The sequence below is a fragment of the Hyaena hyaena genome, unplaced genomic scaffold, assembly GCF_003009895.1.
Source record: "Hyaena hyaena isolate Hyena2069 unplaced genomic scaffold, ASM300989v1 scaffold_262, whole genome shotgun sequence".
Classification (NCBI taxonomy): domain Eukaryota; kingdom Metazoa; phylum Chordata; class Mammalia; order Carnivora; family Hyaenidae; genus Hyaena; species Hyaena hyaena.
In genome coordinates, this window is record NW_024080895.1 from 1263629 (window position 1) to 1287468 (window position 23840).

At 37.8% G+C, this 23840-nt stretch overlaps 1 protein-coding gene across 1 annotated transcript; it reads right to left on the reverse strand.

Moving 5' to 3' along the window:
• YEATS4 (YEATS domain containing 4) lies at nt 1-23705 on the reverse strand. The gene is made up of 7 exons (XM_039245610.1): nt 23451-23705; nt 21148-21267; nt 18405-18471; nt 18212-18306; nt 13267-13359; nt 13090-13177; nt 1-665 (listed from the first exon to the last, which is right to left on the reverse strand). The coding sequence occupies exons 1-7, from the start codon at nt 23499-23501 to the stop codon at nt 496-498; spliced, it is 684 nt and encodes a 227-aa protein (XP_039101541.1). The 5' UTR covers nt 23502-23705; the 3' UTR covers nt 1-495.
• Nucleotides 23706-23840: the final 135 nt, after the last annotated feature.

The window sequence follows — 23840 nt, forward strand, 5'->3', positions numbered from 1 at the left end:
ACAAGATCTATAAATTACATTTATTGAGTACTTACTGGGCAGTGAGCACAACAGATACAAAAGAGTTATTAGGATGGGGTCAGTTAAGAACTTAAAAAATTAAATATACATGTTAATTTACCACTAATTCTACCAGGGAAGTACAAAATTTTTACAACTTATACTTTGTAATGAAATTGTGATGCCTGTCAAAAGGATAAGCTATACACATACAAAGCGAAAATATTTTAAAATTGTGCTTAACATCATTAGAATTACCCTAAAATGGGTTGATAAAATGCCTATACCACATTCATTCTTATTACACACATATATTTCACCTCCTTAAAGACTGCCTTAAAAAAAGTACAAATGCTTTGACCCAATTGCTGAGAAATCTGTGGTCAACTACGTGTGCCGTTTCTCTAAGAAACACCATGGCATGTGCGGTCCATTTCTCCCTTAAAGTCCATCTTACTTTCAGCTTAGCTTGCTATCAAGTTCTCTTAGAACTGTTTATATCTCTTTTGTCTGATCATCTTCTTCAAGTTTCCTGATTTCATTTTTTAAGCAATTTATAGTTTCACGACTTGCCTTTAATCTCTCCTTAAGCTCTGCAATTTCAAAGCTTGTTTTTTTCTTCGCAGCTTCTAATTTTTCTCTGGTTTTCACTTCAAGTTCTGCAACTAAGGAAAACATATTTTTATTGAACTATTTCATTTTGTCACATGTCTAAGGTATGTTATAGAGTAATAAATATGGCATTTCTTTAGGTCAGTTTCCATGATAAAATATGAACAACTATTAAGATATATTACATTAAACACAGGGAGATGGGTATAAAGTCTCAACTCTCACAAGAGAGTTTTTCTTAGTTTTCTATAACTAGAAATGAAATTCTTTTCACTCACATTTTAAAATTTGCAGTTAAGATGTTAAGACATAATGACCTTGTTTTCCTCTCCAAACACAAATTTGGAAATAAGGTGGCATACAATCCAAGAGACATCCAGCTAATAAGAAGAGCTAACTAAATACAGTGTTCTTGGAGCACCCGGGTGGCTTAGCTGGTTAAGTGCCCGATTCTTGATTTCTGCTCAGGTCATAATCTTACAGTTGTGACATGGAGCCCTATACATAGGGCTTTTTGCTGAACATGGAAGCTGCTTAAGACTCTTCCTTTCCCTCCACTCCTCCCCCACTTGTGCACATGATCTCTTTCTCTCTCAAGAAATAAAAATAAGTAAATAGGAGTGCCTGGGTGGATCAGTCAGCTAAGCATCCAACCCTTGGTTTCAGCTCAGGACATGATCTCACGGTTCCTGAGGTTGACTCTCTCTCAAAATCAACATTTAAGAATAAATAAACAGGGGTGCCTGGGTGGCTCAGTCAGTTAAGCATCCCACTTTGGCTCAGGTCATGATTCTCCTGGCTCATGAGTTCGAGCCTCACATTGGGCTCTCTGCTGTCAGCACAGAATCTGCTTCAGATCCTCTGTCCTCCTCACTCTTTGCCCCCCTCCACTGGTTCTCTCTCTCAAAATAAGTAAACTAAAAAAAACCCAAATACATACATACATACAGTGTTCTTAATGTACAGGTGAACCTTATATAAACAAAATCACACTAGTAAAACTTTTTTTTTTCCAACAAAGACCTGAAATAATTGCCAAGGTTTAAATTCCAGCTATACCATTTATTAGCTGTGCCACTCTTAAGTTATTTATTAGTTTTATGCTCTTTTCCTCATTATATTATAATGTATATTATAATAAAAGTATAACAAATACTTCATATTTTTTAATTTTAATTGTAGTTTTTTAAAAGTTTATTTATTTAGAGAGCGTACACTCACATGCCAGCAGGGTAGGGGCAGAGAGAGGAGAGAGAGAATCCCAAGCAGGCTCACAGAGCCTGACACAGGGTTAAATCTCACGAACCACCAAACCATGATCTGGGCCCAAAATCAAGAGTCAGACACTTAACTGACTGAGCCACCTAGATACTCCTTAACTTCTAGTTTTAGTTGCTTCATTTATTTTGCAACCTATTTCTTTCCCCCAAACTAGTCTTCACAGTTTTACAGAAATTCTGGTAGATAATGTGCTCTTAGTTGAGCTTTTCTATCTTCTTGGTGCTTGTGGAATGACTCCTATTAGTATTAATGACCAGCTATTCAAAGAGGACCTAGCATCTTATTAAGCAGGGTAAGTAGAGCTGTAAACTTTCATTTTTAGTTGATATGTAAACTTTATTCAAAGATTTTAAATGAATTATGTACATAAAGAATCTGGAATACTGTTAGGTACATAAAAAGCCATCCTAACTATCATTATGACAACGAAACACTAAATGATATCTAAAACATTCTAGCTGACTACATAACAAATTACTAAAGAAAATATCATTACTGCAAAATAGAATACATCTATTTATTTATTTATAATGTTTATTTAATTTTGAAAGAGAGAGACAGAGCACGAGTTGGGGAGGGGCAGAGAGAGAGGAGACAGAATCTGAAGCAGGCTCCAGGCTCTGAGCTGTCCGTACAGAGCCCAACATAGGGCTCAAACCCACAAACCGCGAAATCATGACCTGAGCGGAAGTCAGTAGCTTAAATGAATCACCCAGGTTCCCCTAGAATACATCTATATAAATATCCCACTTGGATAGTGTAGTATTATGCTTTACAAAGAAAAATGCCTACTTTCATCCAACATTTCCATCTTGTGGGCATTTCAGGTAATTGCTGCTCATGACTATTAAAGCACAGCTGTACTTCTGATAAGATGATCACTAACTGGAAGCGGCATGGTTTGGAAAACCAGGGGGGGAAAATCGTGTGAAATCAGAAAAACTTCAGTTCAAATAGAACCTTGGCCCCTTACTGGCTAACCGCTGATACCACGTAAGTCTCCCTCAATCTGTTTTCTATTTGGTACAGTTAAAACTGTATTTCTCAGAGGATTTCTGAAAATTAAGTATAAATGTAAACCATCTAGCACATTAAAAACATGCAATAATATTTATTTTGCTTATGGCTGGTGACTTTATGTGATAAACTTTGTAATACACATAAAATTTTATATTGCCAAACAATCCTTACTTTCTTTGTGATTTCTTTCATTGCTTTTATTTCTAAAATTGCTTTTGAAAATAGAAGTACTATACATGATGCAAAATAAAAAGGCTGAAAAATGTGGATAATGAAAAAATGTCTCCTTTCACTCCCTCCCCCACCAACCAGTGTTTCTTCTCAGAGATCATCAGTTTTAGTTTTCTTTGGTATATTTCCAGAAATAATTTGTTCATAGACAAGCACACACCTAAGTGATTTCTTCTCCTCGCTCCCAAACAAGTGGTATCATACTATAAACACACTGTTCTGTGTGCTTCACTTAGTATTACATCTGAAAGCCTATTCTGTATCTTAGAGCTGTTTTTTTCTTTTAAAGGCTGCAGACGACCTCACTAAATGGACATACATAATTTATCTGTCCCCTTTGATACACAGGTTATCTCCATTTTTTCTTTTACAATGCTATAATGTGTACACTGTGCATAATCACTTGAGTATACTTGTGGGAGAATCAGTACACTTGCAGGATAAATTCCTGTTAAGTATAATTATTGGGGCAAAGGATATACGTACTTGTAACTTTGAAGGAATACCAAGTGACTTTCAAAGGTTCTATTAATTTATGGAGTACCTGGGTGGCTCAGTTGGTTTAGAGTCCAACTTTAGCTCAGGTCATGATCTCATGGTTCATGAGTTCAAGCCTCACATCAGGCTCTGGTCTGACAGCCTGGAGCCTGCGTCATATTCTGTCTGTCTGTCTCTCTCTCTCTGCCACTCCCCCACTTACACTCTCTCTCTCAAAAATAAACATTAAAAAAAAAGTGGGTTCTATTAATTTAAAATTCCACTAGCATTGTATGTCTGTTTCCCTACTGTTTCAACTTTTTGGTCTCAGTTACCTGGAAGGTTAAAAATGGTATTTCAGAGTAATTTTAATTTACATTTCTCTTTTACTACTAAGGCTGACATTTCCCTCTTCTTTTTTATGAATTATCTGGTTTACCTTTGCCAATTTTTCTATCACATTAACGGCCTTTTTAAAAAATTGAATATAACTGACATGTTAGTATCAGGTATAGAACATGATTTCACATTTGTATACACTGCAAAATGATCATCACAGTAAATCTAGTTAACATCTGTCTCCACAGTTATAAAAATTTTCTTCCCTGTGATGAGAACTTCATCAACTTTCAAATGTGCAATACAAAATTGCTCATTACAGTCTCCATGCTGTACATTACTTCCCTGTGACTTTATTTTATAACTGGAAGTTTGTGGCTTTTCACCCATGCAGCCATTTCACCAACTCTCACTCTTGACTCCCAACAACCACCAATCTGTTCTCTGTATCTATGAGCTTGGCTTTTTGTTTTTTTCTTTTTAATTCCGTATATAAGTGAGATCATTTGGCATTTGTCTTTCTCTAATTTATTTCATTTAGCATAATGTCCTCAAGGTCCTTCCATGTTGTCACAAAAATGGCAAGATTTCCTTATTTTTTACGGCTGAATAATATTCCACTGTATGTGTGTACGTATGTGTATATATATATATATTCCACTGTGTATACATTTGCTTTATCTATTCATTCATCAATAGACACTTAGGTTGTTTATTGTAAACAATATCTTGGCTACTGTAAATAATGCTGCAATGAACATGGAGTGTTTCTGTTTTAAGTCATATAAATATCCAGATGTGAAACTGTTGGATCCTATGGTAGTTCTATTTTTAACATTTTGATGAATTTCCATACTGTTTTCCAGGGTGGCTGCACCAATTTACATTCCCACCAACAGTGCATCAGGGTTTCCTTTTTTCCACATCCTCACCAACACTTGTTATTTCTTGTCTTATTGATTCTAGCCATTCTAACCAATATGAGGTGGTATCTTACATAATTTTAAGTTGCATTTCCCTGATGAGTAATATTGAGCACCTTTTCATGTGCCAGTTGGCCATCTGTATGTCTTCCCTGGAAAACTATTCAGATCTTCTGCTCATTTTTAAATTGGACTGTTTGAGGGGCGCCTGGGTGGCTTCGTCGGTTAAGCGTCCGACTTTCGCTTAGGTCATGATCTTGCTGTTCGTGGGTTCGAGCCCCGCGTCAGGCTCTGTGCTAACTGCCAGCTCAGAGCCTGGAGCCTATTTCAGAGTCTGTATCTCCCTCTCTCTCTGACCCTCCCCTGCTCACGCTGTCTCTCTCTCTCTCTCCTAGTAATAAACAAAAAATATTAAAGAATTAAAAAAAAAAATTAAAAAAATAAATTGGACTGTTTGCTTTTTTTTTTTTGGCTACTGAGTTGCAGGAGTTCCTTATATGTTTTTGGAGATGAACCCCTTATCAGATACGTCATCCGCAAATACCTTCTCCCATTCAGTATGCTGCCTTTTCATTTTGTTAATGTTTTACTCTGCTGTGCAGAAGCTTTTTAGTTACTGGCCTTTTTACTGATGTGCAGGAGCTTGTTACAGATTAAAGAAACTAGTCATCTGTGATATGAATACAATTAATTTGCATGGCTAGTCTGTCTTTAGACTTAGAGTGTTTTACTAGGCAAAAATTTTTCTTTCCTTGCTCCCTCTCTCTCCACATCAATTAAAAAACATATACGGAATGAAAGGCACTTTATTAGATGCTGGGGTAGAGGCAGAAGATAGACAAGAAAGAAAAATGAACTATAGTGTCATAGGCAGCTATGGGAGCAGACTGGATTCATACCAACATGAAAGGGTGTGTGTGTGTATCAAAGAAGGCTTCTTGGCAGCAGTAAAATCTGAACTGAGTTTTAAAGAATGAGAAAACAATTCAATGGATGAAGTGGAAACCATAGGTCCTAGAAACAACACATAAAGATTTGGGAAACAATAAGGAGTCCTGTACAAACGGCAACAGGCAGTTTTAAATCTAGTCAGGAAGACCTGATTCAACTCATTTGTTAAAAGGACAGCATTCCCTGTAATATAGATTCTTGTTGTTTAGCTTAGTCATTACACTTTATTTTTTGACAAATAACAAGATTGCAAAGGGCATGATATATCTGGAAGAAGACTTGGACTAATCAACAATGAGATCATAAAGGAAAATGTTTAAAAACTTAGCTTGTTTCAGTTTTCTGCTTCCTATATATTAAATGATTGCATATATTAAAAAAAATGTTTGTTTTGGGGCACCTGGGTGGCTCAGTCAGTTAAGTGTCTGATTCTTGGTTTTGGCTCACGTCATGATCTCATGGTTTATGAGTTTGAGCCCCACTTTGGGTTCTGTGCTGATGGTGCAGAGCCTGCTTGGGATTCTTTCTCTCCCTCTTTCTCTGGCCCTCCCCTGCTTGCTCTCTCTCTCAAAACAAAGAAATAAACTTAAAACAATTTTTACAAAATTATTTTATATTCCCAAATTAAGCCTCAATTTAGAGGAAATCAACCCAAAGAGGAATTATTTTTGCCAAGCCATATAACTTACTGGTTAAAAGCACGAACTATGAGGCTTTTACACAGAGGATTAGGATTAGGAGGAACTTAATTAGTTCCTTAATTAGAACAGAAAGACAGCATAGACATGGGTTAACTCCTGGCTCTGCTGGGTAACTTGATCAAGTCATCAAGTCTATGATCGAGGGCCTTTACCCACAAAATGGGGATAACAGTACCTTCCTCCTAGTGTTACTATAGGTGTTCAGTAAGTTCAGAAATGTAAAGCACTTATCTAGTACACAGTAAGCTCTTATCACGTGTGCACTATTGTTTTAATGATTCCTTATAGAAGTGATTAGTATTGCCAGATCATTGTACTTAAACAATTTTCCATAATTTTATTGATGTAAATAGGTTTATAAACTTTTCTATCTAAATCTATTATAAGTTTTTTGAGCCTAAGTTGTGAAGACTGTCTAGGATGAAGTCCTGGCTCCACCACTAACTAGACATGTTAAGTTGGGCAAGTTTCTTAACGTCCAAGTGCCTCCCTTTTCTAAATGGATTACCTACAAAGTTATTGTAGATTTAAATGAGTTTATACATTTACAGATTTAGAGGAGTAAAAACAGTAAGTGCTTAATAACTGTGGCAACTTATTATAACCAAATATTGAGTATAATATCCTCAAATTGGTAAAAGTGCACATATCTTTTTTATGTCTTTAATTAAGATTCCAAAATTGCTTTCCTAAAAAGGCTAAACAATTTGTGAGAATGCAAGATTCACCAAATCTTTAACATACACTGCTATTAAAGATTCCTTTTGCTAATTTGATAGAAATAGGACTTGTATTTTTAAAATTACTAGCAGGGTCAAATATTTTCCTACTTTATTCACTAGCCATCTCTTCTTTGATCTGTCTCCCCATGGCTTTTGTCCATTTGTAAACTGAAGTTCAAAATTTTTGTCTACTTTATCAATTTCAGGGTTTTAAAGCTATGAATCCTTTGCCATATTTTCCACAAATTTATATTTTTTCGTCCTTTTGAAATGCAGAAGTTAAATATATTTTACAAAGTTAAGTCTTTCTTTTCCTTTAATTTCTTCCAATATCACAAATTTGGCAACTCTTCTCTACCAGGACAGAAAGTCATTTCTCTAACTTTTTAAATGAAAGGTTGCTTGACTTAAAAATAAAAAATTACTACGTTTAATTACACTGGAATTTGTTTGGGTTAATGCTATGAAGCAATTATCTAAATTAAGTTTTGCTTCCAAAAGCTTAACAGCTGTGCCAACATCATTTATGGAATTAGATACTATTAAGAAAATAAACTGAATACAAAACATGCAATTTACTGATAAAAACTTCCCAAGGTTATATGACTCCATACCCTAAGCTTTAACACATCAAAGTCCTTTTTATAAAACACATTATTTGAACTACTTACTATACATAACTGAATAGTTTTTTGAAACTATAAATATGTGGGCACTTTTTTTTTAAGTTTATTTATTCATTTTGAGAGAGAGAGAGAGAGAGAGAGAGAGAGTGGGGAAGAGGCAGAGAGATGGGGGTAGAGGGAAAAAGAGAGAGAGAGAGAGAGAGAGAGAGAGAGAATATCCCAAGCAAGCTCCATGCTGTCAGTGCAGAGTCCAACATGGGGCTCAAACCTATGAACTGTGAGATCATGGCCTAAGCTCAAATCAAGAGTCAAACGCTCAAGTGACTGAGTCACCTAAATGACCCTATGGGCATTTGAATTTTAAAAGAGTTTACTCTATGAATTGGGCACACTTCCATAGTATAGGAGAAAGAAGATCTATAATGAAGAGGAAATGACCAATACAAATTAAAATAGCATATCGTTAGTGCTTTTTACCTTCTAAAAGTGATCATATATGTATGTTCTATGTGTATAACAAAGTAAGCCAGATAATTGTTTTTGCAGATATAAAAAATTAAGCATAAGATTTTTAAATTTTTTTTTTTTAATGTTTTATTTATTTCTAGGAGAGAGAGAGACAGCGTGAGCAGGGGAGGGTCAGAGAGAGAGGGAGTCACAGACTGAAACAGGCTCCAGGCTCTGAGCTGGCAGTCAGCACAGAGCCCGACGCGGGGCTCGAACTCACAAACCGCGAGATCATGACCTAAGCGAAAGTCGGACGCTTAACCGACTAAGCCACCCAGGCGCCCCAAGCATAAGATTTTTAAATGAGTGTGATTTAAAATTTTAAATGGCTACCAAGTTGCAAAATTGTAATTAGTATTCTGCTCTTGTAACTCCTAATCACAGGTTCCATGAAAATATACACAAAACATCACTACAACCATTAACTGTTAAAACTGCACCCCCTTTCTCTCCTGCATCCTCATCCCCCACTCCTTCTTTTATTGCATTCACCTCTTGTGGCCTATAATATACTGGCTTATTTCCCCCCGCCTGATATTGCAACCCCCTCCCCCCAACTCTTGATCCCATAACCTGCTTCTGCTACCACTTCCAAGGCGACTACTTCCCTCTATAGCCAAGCTCCAAGACCGCTGTCCCCAGTGCCAGTCTCCATCTCCATCTCTCTCATTCTCTTTTGATCCATTTCAATTGATCTTCTGTCCTTGCCATTCTCCTTCCACTGTTCCTGTTAAGGTCATCAAGAATGTCTACTAGCCCATTTCTTGGCACTTATCTTACTTGATCTATCAGTATCGGACCACTATCAGTATTGGTTCTAGCAGTATCAGACACAGCTAATGACTATTTCCTGATATACTATCTTCATCTGGCTTTATATTATATGCACCTTACTTTTCTCCATACTCACTGTTCTTTCTTAATTTCATTTGCTGGTCATCTTCTTAATCTCCCAACTGTTGGTACCCAGGGCTCAGTCCTTGGACCTCTTTTTTAATCTTTACTCACTCCTTTGATGATACCAGTTGGACTTAAAATTTATATACCCATCCAAATGTTAATTTCCAAATGTATAATTTCAGCCTAGACCTCTCCTTAAATACACTTGTGGGTACAATTCCCTTATCAGCATTTCCACTTTGATGTCTTACAGGCATCCCACATCCAACATATCCACACCAGTACTTTTAATCTTTTCCCCAAAGCATTCCCCTCTCAGACTTCCCCATCTTAATGAAAAGCAATGATGATTTTTCTTTTTTTTGGCTCCTTTGGCCCAAAACCTTGAGTTATTCTTTGTCTACTTCGCTCACATCTTATTCTTAAAACCATCAGGAAATCCTATCATATCTTCAAAACAGATTCAAACACTCACCCCCTTCTCAGCACTTCCACTGCTACTACTCTGGTACCACCTACCATTCAATCATATCTGGAATATTGGAACAGCCCTCTAACTATTCTCTCTGCCACTATACTTTCTGCTTTAGTCTGCTTTCAACACAGCAGCCAGGGTGATTGACCTTTTAAAATGTTTTATAATGTCACTTCTGCTCAAAAACCCACAAACAGCTTCACATTTCCTTTTGTTTAATACTCTAAAGTACTCACGGTTACCCTCAAGTCCCTAAATGACTTAGTCCCTTATTAACTTTTCTGGACTCACCTCCCCCTTCTTGTCCCTTTATTCACTCTACTCCAGTCACAATGACCTCCTCAGATATGCCAGGCATGCTCTTACCTGCGGGCTTTTGCCCGTCTTGCTCTCCCGACACATAACATTCTTCCCTCAGATAAGAATGGTTCACTTTCTCCCTCTCTCTCTGACCCTCCCCTGTTCACACTGCTCTCTCTCTCTCTCTCTCTCCTAGAAATAAATAAAACATTAAAAAAAAAAAAAAATTTTTTAGGGCGCCTGGGTGGCTTAGTCGGTTAAGCGTCCGACTTTCACTTAGGTCATGATCTCGCGGTTCGTGGGTTCGGGCCCCGCGTCGGGCTCTGTGCTGACTGCCAGCTCAGAGCCTGGAGCCTGTTTCAGTCTGTGACTCCCTCTCTGACCCTCCCCTGCTCACGCTGTCTCTCTCTCTCTCTCCTAGAAATAAATAAAACATAAAAAAAAAAAAAAAAGAATGGTTCACTTTCTGGGGCACCTGGGTGGCTCAGCTGGTTAAATGTCCAACTTCAACTGAGGTCATAATCTCATGGTTCGTGGATTCAAGCCCCGCATAAGGCTCTGTGCTGACAGCTCTGAGCCTGGAGCCTGCTTCGTATTCTGTGTCTCCCGTCTCCCTCTCTCTCTCTGCTCCTCTCGTTTGCTACCTGTCTCTCCCTCCAAAATAAATAAACAAAGAACAGTTCACTTCCTTACTCCTTTAGATATTTGTTAAAATGCCACAAACTCAGGGAGCATTCTCTGACCCAATATTTTTTTAAATTTTTTTTTTTATAGTTTATTTATTTTTGAGAGAGAGAGAGCATGAGTGGGGGAAGGGCAGAGAAAGAGGGAGACACAGAATCCGAAACAGATGCAGGGAACCGTGAGATCAGACCTGAGCCGAAGTCAGACGCTTAACTGACTGAGCCGCCCAGGCACCCCTCTGACCCGGTATTTAAAACTTAAATGATTTCCTCCTACCAAAAGCATTCCCTCCCTTACTTTATTTTTCTCCATATCACCTAATCACTATCTTACACTTTGTTGTTATATTTATTTAATATCTGCCTTTCTTCTACTAGAATGTAAGCTTCATGAAGGCAGGGATTTTGTCTGGTTTGGACACTGCACTATCTTCAGAAACTAAGACATGCCTGGCATATAACTGAGGCTCAATACATACTGGAAACAACTGAATGAAAGATCAAGGGAATAAGTGAATGAATAGTGACCTAAATGTTAGCACAAGGATGGCAAACAGGTTTCATGTTGAGTGCCAAGTGCAAATGAATGGCAGTAGCTGCACTGAGTGATGTGTAAGGGATTCTGAGGCCATGCCAGCTTAGAGGGAAAATACAACATGACTGATTATCAGTGTGTCATTCCAGTACTCATCACCCCAGCATTAATCTGAAGCTATGTAAAATGACATAGGTTAAACAAAAAGAGATAACTAGTTCATCGTACACTAGTCTCCTACTATCCACAGGGAATACATTCCAGACACCCAGTAGGTGCCTGAAATCACAGGTAATACTGAACCATATTATATACACTATGCTTTTCCCTATGCGTATATAACTATGATAAAGTTTAATTCATAAATTACACACAGTAAGAGATTAACAATATAAATACATAACATACTATTATAGAAGTTATATAAATGTGGTCTCTCTCAAAATATCTTCTTGTACTGTACTCCCCTTTCTTGTGATGGTGTGAAATGATAAAATGTCTATGTGATGAGACAAAGTGAGGTGAAGGATGCAGGCACTATGACTCAGCATTAAGCTACTACTGACCTTCTGACAATGTGTCAGGAGGAAGATCATCTGCTTCTGGACCATTGCTGACCCTGAGTAACTAAAATCTCAAAAAGTGAGACCACGGATAAGGGGGGACTTCTATCTACAAAAGGATACAATTGACTCTTCAACGATATGGGTTTAAACTGCATTAGTCCGTATATATGTGGATTTTTTCGGTAAACACGGTACGGTACGGTAAATGTATCTTCTCTTCCTTGTAACGTTTTTTCTCTAGCTAACTTTATTATTTCTTTAAGTTTACTTATTTTGAGAGAGAAATAAAATGAATATGCACACGTGCATGGTGGAGGGGCAGACACAGGGAGAGAAACCCAAGCAGGCTCCATGCTGTCAGTGCAGAGCCTAACACAGGGCTTGATGTCACAACCAATGAGATCATGACCTGAGTCGAAATCAATAGTTGGAGGCTCAACCAACTGATCTACGCAGGCACCCATAGCAGATTTTATTTTATTTTATAGAATAAAATACATATAATATACAAAATATGTGTGGATTATTTATCAATAAGGCTTCCAATCAACAGTAGGTTATTGGTAGTTAAGTATTTGGGAAGTGAAAAGTTACACACAGATTTCTGACTGTTGGGGGGTGGGGATGGAGAGGGTGGTTGGCAGACCTAACTCCGCATTGTTCAAGGGTCAACTCTGATTATGTTCTGCAAGGTTTTTCACACAGATTTTATTAGCAAAGACTACTAAACAGAAAAGGACTGAATGACAGAGTAAGCAAGATTAGTGAAAGGCAATGCTTAAAAGTAATTAAGAGAATAAAAGACAGTATTTCAGAGAATGTGGCCTACTTTCTGAAAGTAGGCCAACTTTGGGAACATTTTTTGTTTTGCTTTTTTGAGAAAGAGAGTGAGTGTGCAAGCAGGGGAGGGGACAGAGGGGGAGACAAGAAGAACCTCAAGCAGGCTCCATACTCAGCGTGGAGCCTGATACGGGGCTCCATCCCATGACCCAGGAATCATGACCTGAGCTGAAATCAAGAGTTGGATGCTCAACCAACTGAGCCACCCAGGTGTCCCTACTCTGGAAACAATTTAAAACATCCTTCTTACATGTTCTATAGTAATATGTATTTTTTTTAACTCCTAAAAAATTTACTTTTATATATCATTAGAAAAAAATTTAATGGTCATTAATCATAATCCTTTTACCATTACAGAATACAATATTTTTCAGGATAATTATGAACTCATGGCACTTACATTCCGTTTCATGCTTATAGGCTCCTAATGTTAGCTGGCGAGATGTTGTTAATAATTGTTGCATCATTGCTGTTGGGTCTTGAAATATCTAATGGGATAGAATGAAAAAAAGTCCAGTAACTTCAAAGCTCTACAACTTAAAGTGCTTTTAAAATTCTCATCATAAAATCCTCTTACCATTTCATCATAGAACTCTGAAACGACTGTCTTTTTTCCCAGCATTGCATTGGTGTCTGACTGAAACAGCTTTAATAAATGATACAGGGTCACCTGTGAAATAAAATAGATATCACGTCTGTGCAATGGTTTTCATCATAGTGAGACATCATGATTACTGTAATTGAATTAGAGACTGAATTAGCTAACATATGAAATTCAGGATCTTATCTCAACTACAACTTACTGTGTGGCAAATCACTCAAACTCTGTACTCTTATTTTCCTATTAGGTATTATTATCCATCCACATCTACTAAACATGAATGTTTTGAAGAGTATAAGTATGCATGTTACAAAGCATCTCTGCAAAATGATCACATAGAAAACCAATAATAAAATATAGCTACAGAAATTAAACTGGAAAATCATTAAGATATGAATTCTTTTATTTACACAAGTGAAATTAGATTCATTTTGACAGCTATTCTGTGAAGATTAAAGTCTACAAATTTATGGGGGGAGGGAAGATTTGATACTTTCAAAATAAATAACCAATACTAAAATGCTCAGTGAAGGCAAAACATTTTCTTTGGTGATTTTTATTACACAAATAAAATAATTAAAAGTTAATCAATGATAATTCACTTCAGTAGGAGCCACAGGTCTTCAAAATATCCAAGAACAGGTATTAATAGGACATCAAAGGGAAAGCTTTGCAGCACAATGTGTGATTACTTGAGCAAAATAAAACCTAACTAGGAAAACAGCAGAGTTGTTGTTATAGAAACCAATTCAGAGGCCTCAAACAATTTTCTAAAAGGTTAGCTAAAATCATTATAAGGAACATGTATGATATACCATATTTAATATATATTTTTTTAATTTGAGAGAAAGAGAATGTGAGAGTGGGAGAGAGGGGCATAGGGAGGGGGAAAGACAGGGAGGGGGAGAGAGAGAGAAGAAAGGAGGGAGGGAGAGGGAGAGACAGAATCTCAAGCAGTCTCCAAACTCAGTGTGGAGCCCAGTGCGAGGCTCAGTCCCACAACCCTGGGACCATGATCTGAGCCAAAATCAAGAGTCGAACTCAACTGACTGGGCCAGCCAAGTGCCCCTATACACCATATTTAAAGCAGATAACTTTGACATTTCTGGAGTAGACAGAAAGGAGAGGAGACTACATGAGTGGATTAACCATTAACAGAGGAATTCACAACATGAAAACTGAAAGCAGAAAACAGTATCAGAGGTTGGAGTCAGCACTCCCAGTGGATCCCCAGGGAGGCTCCAAGCCCAAAGTTGGCAGCTACAGAAATCAAGAATGCTGTGTGGTGGCAAGGCCTGTTACCATTCCCTTCTCCCATCACTTAGAGACAAGAGAGCATATCCTCCTGTGAAACTTGCGATTTTTTACCCAATCAAATATGAAGCAAAAATAAAGGTATTTTCAGGCAGCAATGGTTCAAAGGTTTATTTCTCAGTCATCCTTTCTGAAATAATTTCTCCAAAAAAACAAAAAAACAAGCCTGGAATGATGAAGAAGGATCATCTGTTATCATGTGAGGAGGTGACAATATTACTCAAAATTGAAAAATCAGGGGTACCTGGGTGGCTCAGTTAAGTATCCAACTCTTGATTTCAGCTCAGATGGTGATCTCACAGTTCATGAGATCAAGCCCTGCGTCAGGCTCTGTGCTGACAACACGGGGCCTGCTTGGGATTCTCACTCCTCCCTCTCTGCCCCTCCCTCCCACCCATACCTGCATGCTCTCTCTCTCAAAATAAATAAAAAAATAAAATTGAAAAATCAAACTTAGAGATTGAAATATAGGAGATTGTTGAGAGTAATTTTTAGAGACACTGAAAAGAATCACTGTGGTTTTCCTTGGCAAGGAGCCAAAGAAAGGAGAAAGATGTTATAAATTGAACTGTGTCCCCCCGAAAGACATGCTGAAGTCCTAATCCTCAGTACTAGTAAATGTGACCTTACCTGGAACTAGGGTCTTTGCAGATGTAATCAAGTTAAGATACAGTGGTAAGGCTCTAATCCAGTATGACTGGTTTTCTCATAAGAGAGGAGACACAGACACAAGGAGAGAGAGAGGGGCCAGGGAACAATGGCAGCAAAGATTACAGTTATACTGCCCAAACCAAAGACACCTGGGGCTACCTGGAACTAGAAGAGGCAAGAAAGGATTCTTCTCTTGAGGTTTTGGAGAGAGCATGGCCAACACCTTGCTTCCGGACTTCTAGCCTCCAGAACTGTGAGAATAAACATCCGTTGTTTTCAGCCACTCAGTTTGTGGTCCTTTGTTATGGCAACCCTAAGAAACTGATATAGGAAACTTATATTTTTTTTATTTTTAAAGTATTTTTTAAAACCATCTGTGTGTTCTTACTCTTATAATTCAAAAACAATTTAAAACTGCATCATAAAACTGTCCTTCCTTAATTGGATTATTTAGATCCCCACAGGCATTCATACAGATATAGGTAATAAAAAATATCAAGACAGATATCTCTAATTTTGAGGGGGTGTTTGAAGATTCTTAGAGCAATGGAATGCCTACACTAGCCATGAAGATAATTCTAGGAATAAAAACCCAATTTCAGCATTCTGCTTTTAGGAACAACCATTCCTTTTATAATGGCTTAATCTATTAATAGGTTACTGGGTAACAGAAATAAGTGACAATTACTTAGGTCTTTCTTTTATATTTTAAATAAACCTTCATAACTTATTTTAAAGATCCAACAATTGGAAGTATAATGGTTTCATTATACTAAAAGGGGATGACAGGTGCCTGGGTGGCTCAGTCAGTTAAGCATCTGACTTCGACTTGGGTCACAATCTCGTAGTTCGTGAGTTTGAGCCCCACCCACGTTGGGCTCTGTGCTAAGAGCTCAAAGTCTGGAGTCTGCTTCAGACTCTGTGTCTCCCTCTTTCTCTGTCCTCCCACTCACACACACTCTCTCTCTCTCAAAAATAAATAAACATTAAAAAAGATGACAATAGTTTTTAGATAATAAAATTCAGGCCAATGAAGATCTATATGGAAACTTATTCAACAAATTCATCACTGCAGAAGTGCAATAACTACTCTTTCCAAGAGTGGACTTTGAGAGTTGTCTCATACTGAAGTTGTTTACTAATTTCTTCTCTCTCAACATCTGCTGCATTTCTGTGCTCTATTCTCCCTAATAGACTATTTTCATTAAAGACAGGAACAATATCTCATCTTTATAGCCTACCCCTAGAACATTATCTTGACAAATAATGGATATTTAATAATTTCTTGCCAAGTAGAATGTAATTTCTTTTCAAAGTATTCTAGAAGGACAAAAGAATGATAGAAGATCGGGGAAGCTTATCACGTGGAAAGTATTTAAATAAGCTATAGATGTTATTCAGAAGAAAAGAAAACGAATGTATGAACAGTCATCAGTAAAAAGTTCATGGAAGCACATCATAAACTAGTCCTTTCTTACATTTAGAACTACCTACATCTAAATGGGATGACAAAAGTCAAGAGTCGTCTACTGGAGAGAGCAAGCCCAAACAAGACTCTCATTTGAAGCCTGCCTAAAGAAATTCCTACACAGGAAGAGTATGGTCTATATTACGGCTTCTAAATCTTACTGTGCACCAAGATCACCTGGGTGCTGGCCCCTTCTCCAAATCTACTAAATCAGACTATCCAGGGGATGGGACCTAGGAGTTCAAATTAAAAAAAAAAAAACAACTCCAATATTTCTGGTGCAGTCCATTAGGAACAAATTCTCTGAACTACAGGCCCAGGTCATAGCTCCTTTAGAAGCACATACACTTTTAAAAATGTAATCTGATAATTAAAGTGTAAATGTTTGGTGCTAAAGGAATGCGCTGAACCTAACAAGATGAAAATTAATGGTGATGGGGCGCCTGGGTGGCTCAGTCAGCTGGTGGACTTTAAGTTCAGGTCATGATCTCAGTTAGTGGGTTTGAGCCCCACGTCAGGCTCTGCGCTGACAGCTCAGAGCCTGGAGCCTGCTTCAGATTCTGTGTCTCCCTCTCTCTCTGACCCTCCCCCGCTCACACTCTGAGTCTCTCTCTCAAAAATAAACATAAAGAAAAAAAAAAGAAAGAAAGAAAATTAACAGTGATGACCTGAAACTGGAGTTAAACAACAGCCATGCAAATGTGGAACGAGAGAGCCATACCTGAGTTGCGACCCTATATGTTTACAAACAAAACAAACTGAGTGGTTTGGCGGAGGAGGGGAGAGGATCATGGCAAGAATGTGAGGTCTGAGTGCATATAACTTGGGTTCAAAAATTAGCTCTACCACAGTAACTGTGTTTTTAAGCGATATGTCTTGATCTCTGAACCTTCATATCCTCATCTCTAAAATGACGGTATCACCAACCTCACAAAATAGCTGAGGGATCAAAGTGAAAGCTTTGAGGGACTTTTTACATTATCAAGCAACAACCTGATAAGAAGAGATCAAAAGACGAAAAAGTCAGTGGTTATAAATAAAAATTCATGAATAAGATAGAAAGTAAAGTTGCTAGTACTGACAGCAACTTGAAAATACAATAGAACTATTGCTAGGGCTTTTAACTCTAAAAATTGGATATTCTCATTCTTCACAGCAGGTGGACTCATCTTGTTTTTTACTAATAACCAAATAATATTAGTGAATTTAAAATTTTTTTTTGCTCTAGTAATCACACAATTCCATGGTTTCTTTCTGAGAAATGTTCACATTATATCCCATCTTTCTATACTTGAAAAATTAAAAGTTTTGAAAGGCACTTCCCTTTAAAATAAAAAACTCTTAACTCAAGGCAAGATACCCTATGCAATCAGCTTACATAAAGTGTATCTGAATAAAATGTCAACAGATAACAAACTATTCAAGTGCTGTTAGATTTTCACAATTACCAAAATCTATTTTATGGTCGCAAAGATTATCATTACTCACAGGTCTTTCATTAGGATCAATGAAAAATATTTTGATGATTATTTCGAATTCACCCCATCCTGTTTCAGTAATTTCATATGGAGGTTTAGTAACAACTGAAGTGAGAGAAAAAAATTAAAATAATTATAAATTATTGATAGTTTTCTAAATCTTTTTAAATTTCTATGTTATGAATAAAAAAACTGTACTGTACCTCTTAGAGGATTGCCATAGCTTTCGTGTAATTTAAATTGGATTTTCTTCACATATGCTGACATATCCTAAAATACAGAGGAATTAATTAGTTCTGCCATCGACATATAAAAACTAGGAGAAAAATACACCAAGTATATGTACCTAATTTTATAAAATATACCTTCTCTCAAATTTTATGGAATCTAACTATTTTATTTTTATGTCAGGTATACAATATAGGGATTGAACACTTCCTTATATCACCCAGTGACAATGGCACTCCTTAATCCCCACTGGAATCTAATTTTCTAAAAACCATGAATTATACCTAGGTTCTTTTTTTATTTTAAGCAAAGGAAACCTGAGTTGAAATCTTTCATAATTCACAACATATAGGAATATACACGTCCCTAATTCACTTATTTTGCAAATCCTTCTTTTATATATCTCTATAGACAATACTCTAAATCAGTTTTGATTTTCCATAAAAACAATACATTTCCAATATATTTTATAGAAAAAAGCATATAAATCAAAACAAATCTATGAACTGAGTAACTTTAAAGAACAAAATTATACTACATAAAGCTAAGGTCAACTAAACAACCTAAAACCATGAGATATAAAACTCCTCCTTTTCTTAATTTTATTTTGAAGCACAGGAGCATATTCATTAGTGCTGGCACATAAAAGGGATTCTCCTAGAGAAAGGGTTTTCCAAAAAAAATTCACCATAGAAAAAGAGGAAGATGCAAAACAGAATCAGTCACATTTGACAGTAGTATTTATTAATCTTTTTATTTAATTTCGGGAATTTTTTTATTGTCTACATTTTTAAAAATTGGAGTCATACTATATAATGATATACTAATACCTGCTTTTGTCACTTAACGTCATATTGTGAACATTTCTTGAGGCAGTTTTTCAAAAGCATTTTTGAAGACTCTTGGGAATACTTTCATTTTTTTCTACAAAAAAATACTGGGTATCAGATGCTACAATGGTAACTGATAAACTCTTGTCCTCGGGATCTTGCTGTACAGAGTGTAGGGGGCAGACAAGACAATCAGCATTTTGACATAATCTGTGTTAGGAGGGCAACAGGTACAAGTTGATAAGAATGGCCCTAAGTTAATCTTTGAAGAGAATAGTTCCAGAGAAAATACACTTAAATTAAGACCTAAGGGAACAATAAGATTGGAACAGGTGGAAAGGAATGAATGAAGATATTTAAGAATGTTCCTTTGCAGCGCGCCTGGGTGGCTCAGTAGGTTAAACGTCCCACCTTTGATTTCAGCTCAGGTCATGATCTCACTGTTGAGACTGAGTCCCAAACAGAGCTCTGCACCGACGTGTCAAGTCAAGCTCTGCACTGGGCATGGAACCTGCTTGGAATTCATTCTTTCTCTCTCTCCCAAAAAAAAAAAGAAAAAAATGTTCCTTTGGGAAACAGAGTAAACTAATCTAGTATTTCTGAAATGTAGAGTATAAAGAAATGAAACAAACACAGACAAGGGTAAGACTGCAGAGACAGGATTGAGAAAGACTACGTCAGGCCTTCTAAAACACAATAGTTTTTTTTTTTTTTAAGATTTTATTTTTAAGTCTTCTCTATACCTAATGTGGGGCTCAAACTCACAATCCCAAGATGAAAAGTCACAAGCTCTAGTGACTGAGCCAGCCACGCACCCCTAAACATAATAGTTTTAACTTTATCCCAAGGACAATAGGTAGTCATTGAAGGTTTTTTGTTTTTTTTTAAATTAACAGCTTTATCAAGATATTCACATACCATGCAACTCACCCATTTACAGTAACTATTCAATGGCTTTTAGTATATTCAGAGTTATACAGCCATTCCCACAATAGATTTTAGAATACTTTTATCACACAAAAAAGAAACCTCATACCCATTAGTACCCACTCCTAAATCCCTCTTCCTCTCATTCATTAGCAACCACTGATCTATTTCTGTGTCTACGGATTTGCCTTTTATGGACATTTTATAAAATGGAATCATCCAGTATGTGGCTTCTGGTCTGGTTTCTTACACCTACCAAAACATTTCTAAATTTATTCCATGTGGTAGTAGCATGCATCGGTACGTTATTTCTTTTTGTTCCTGATAATATTCCATTGTATGGATATCCCACATTTTATTTACCCATTCATCAACATTTGGGTTGTTTCCTTTTTTGGGGGGGGGGGGGCGGCTATTAAGAATAACAATGCTACGAACATTCACATGCAAGTTTTTGTGCGGACTTTAAAGAGTTTTAAATGGAGAAATATTTGTTCGATTAATATCTACTGAATACCTACTATGTACTGACTGCATTCCAGACATTAGATTCAGCAACAAAATTACCAGCAGCCAGATTATATACCAATTTTGCCATTCTTTCTCTCTGACGGTCTTTTACCAATTGTTAAAGTTATTAAAAAGTATAAACTATTATTCCTGAAACACCTGATTAAATACTAGGCTAACTTAAGATATGATGATTGGAAGATGTGCTTCCAATACAGCATGGTTCTTGTTATCATAACCTGATTTTAGTTTAAAATGTTTGGAAAATTGACTTCTACTAACAGTTATATGATGACAACTCTCACTTTATTCTTTCAACTTTTTGGGGGTGACATTTCTACAATGGGCCAATTTTATGATCAGAAAGTTACTATAAAAAAATATAAAAATTTATCTTCAATCAAAACCAAACTACAGCTTCAAAATAGTTACAGGAGAAACAAATGCCTACCTCATTTCTATATGGTTTGACATACACTGTCCACTGATGGGTGTGCCCATCCTCTTCTCTCTTCTTTCCAAAATATCGAGCAACATTACCATATACTATTGGTTTAACAATAGTAACCCCCTAAAAGAAGAATTTCAACATCAATTAATACTGTATTATCACCCAAATGTACAGATTAAGAGCTCCAAAAACTTGTTTTAAGGAATGGCAGGCAATCTAAAATCTAGAGTTTGACTATAACGTGGATTTCTCTCAACAAATCAATTTCAGCCAATTATCTTCATTTAATAATAATACAAATAACAACAAGTTAACACAAATAACTAAGATTAATGACAATGTTCCCACTTTGAAAATGTCTATTTAAATCATGTTAAGTACTTTGAGAGGGTTTTTGTTGTTGTTTTGGTTTTTTTGGAAGAAAGGTAAAAGGATATTTACAAACTTTAAAGTGAGCCTCAGGAATTAAGACTGCCAATTTGACTGCCATCACCTGATGCTAATAACATCCTGACTTATCAGCTTAAAGCAGTGTTTTCCAAACATACAGTACAAATATTAAAGGCAGTGTGGGAGTGGGAGAGGATTTTAGGTAGAATTGGGGCAAACATTTTTCATTGTATTACTTATGTGTTAAGTTCTAAGATGTAAGTACATGTTTCTCATCACATCTGGTAAGTGTAGAAGTGGTGAGTGTTGACAGATTATCATGGAAAGGAGAAACAAAAATTTCAAGTGAGCAGAAAATACCGAATGTTGCACATGAAACTTGAGACTCGTTCAACAGTAAGAACGTATCTGACGGTTAAAGAGTGAAAAATACCACATGTGAAAAGTGCTATGCCAATGTACTCAACGATTAATAAAAGCAGTGAACAAACGAAGGCCTTTTAATTTTGGTTGGATAATTAACAAATAAAACCCAATCCCTATAAACCTCAAGTTAGTTCAGAAGGTGGTGAGCAATCTGTACGTGAATTTGAATAATCACAGTAAGTGCTACTGACACTTGGGGCACAGGGCTTAAGGCCTGAATAAATGAGCACAAGGTGAATGGATAATAGATCCTGTAGCTGTTACTGTTATTAGAAACTTGCAGATTTCCTCAGCGATGCAAAGGGGGTTCATTTATCAAAAGACTTTCTGTATGAAGATAATGTATCTAAATTGGAAAAAGATGCCTACAAGACCTCCACGCTCAGCAGTGGGCTGACTCCCACCACGGAGAGATCATGACCTGAGCCGAAATCAAGAGTTGGACGCTCAATCTACTGAGCCTCTCTGGTGCCCTCAAACTTTTTGAACCTTACATGACTGCAAGTAGAGAAAGTTTTGGAAGTTCTCCAAAACCTAGTATTTTAAACCCCTGGTAGTACTTCCCTACCAATCCAAAACCTTGTGCAAAAGCTTGGCTAACATATATATTTATGGTACTATGAATTTTACCTGATATTTCCCCCTTCCATTAAATTTTGGCAGTTTTTGAAATTTTCCAAGCACTCCTACTTTGCACGTGATATGAAAACAACAGCTGTATACACATACAGTTAAAATTATGTGAAAGCTGTAGGGCACAGAAAAGGACTCGAAGCAAAGCCAGAGTAACGAGACTGGAGCAAACCTAGGCGGCTTCTTTTTAAGGAAAAATCTCCTTCCTGCAATAAGCCTAAAATCCGAAGGGGTGACAATAGGTGTTCTACCAAGAACCAGTCAGTCCTGCCTTAAAAACTAACGTGCCTTGAGACGCAGGAAGTGGAAGGGAAACGTGTGTCAAACATCACGTTGGGCTCTACAACAATTTTAAAAACAAAAGAAGCGAACATTTACTGAAGGTTCTCTATGACCTTTGCATGCCTTGATTAGTATCTTGGCCGAAGCCTGGGGGGCTCTATGAACACCATGAACTCTGGAAGGTTTCCTGAACTTTCCTACGCCCCAGTTGTTCAGTGATCACACGTGCTTATACGGTGCCAGTCTACCATACCCCCCGTTTACCGGTGCCCGCGGCTGGCAGAAGACGAGCACCAAGCCCTCGAAGCGGCTACTTTCCTCGGCAACAACGTCCAGTTCTCCCCAAACCACCGCTGCCTGTTTTCTGGAGGGGAGCCGGTCAAATTGGAGCCAAAAGGAACACTTATTTTCCCGCGGCAGCGGTGACGGACTCGCCGTCTAGAAATCACGATTCAAACCGCGAGCTGAGAGGGCGCGGGAGGGAAAACCCCCGGACCCTCCTCACGCCGCGCAGGGAGGAGCCGCGACGTGAGAACCGCTCCCTGAGCGGAGGCGCGGGGTCGGGGACTGACCTTCACTCTCCCGCCGGAGTCAGGCCCAAATTCGGCCATTCTCTTGAACATATTGTCTTACAGAAGAAGCCGCCGCCGCCAGGGAAAGAGACCGGGGCCGGCGGGGTCGCCGCTCCCGTCACAGGCCCCGCTCCTCCCGCGCGGGCTCGGGCGGAAGGTTTCTGGATGCAGCGAGGGCGAGTCACCGGGGCTCGCGGCGCTGGGGCACAGCAAACTCCTCGCGGCGGGCGGCGTCCCGGAAGCGCGTTTAGCCCAGCGCTGTGTAGAGCCCGATGGGGGAGGGAGGGAGGAGCGGTGGCAGCGGCGTGCGCAGGCGCGACGAGCTCGCGCGCGCGCAGTACGCATGCGCCGGGCCGCAGCCGGTAGCCGCACGTACGGAAGTGGCGGGAA

Excerpts from the sequence above, each read along its gene's own strand:
- YEATS4 (XM_039245610.1), bottom strand. The coding sequence starts at position 23,501 with ATGTTCAAGAGAATGGCCGAATTTGGGCCTGACTCCGGCGGGAGAGTG. Across the intron at positions 18,472-21,147 it reads TCAAACCATATAGAAATGAG|GATATGTCAGCATATGTGAA; the intron begins GTAGGCATTTGT and ends TCTGTATTTTAG. Across the intron at positions 13,178-13,266 it reads CAGAGTTCTATGATGAAATG|ATATTTCAAGACCCAACAGC; the intron begins GTAAGAGGATTT and ends CTATCCCATTAG.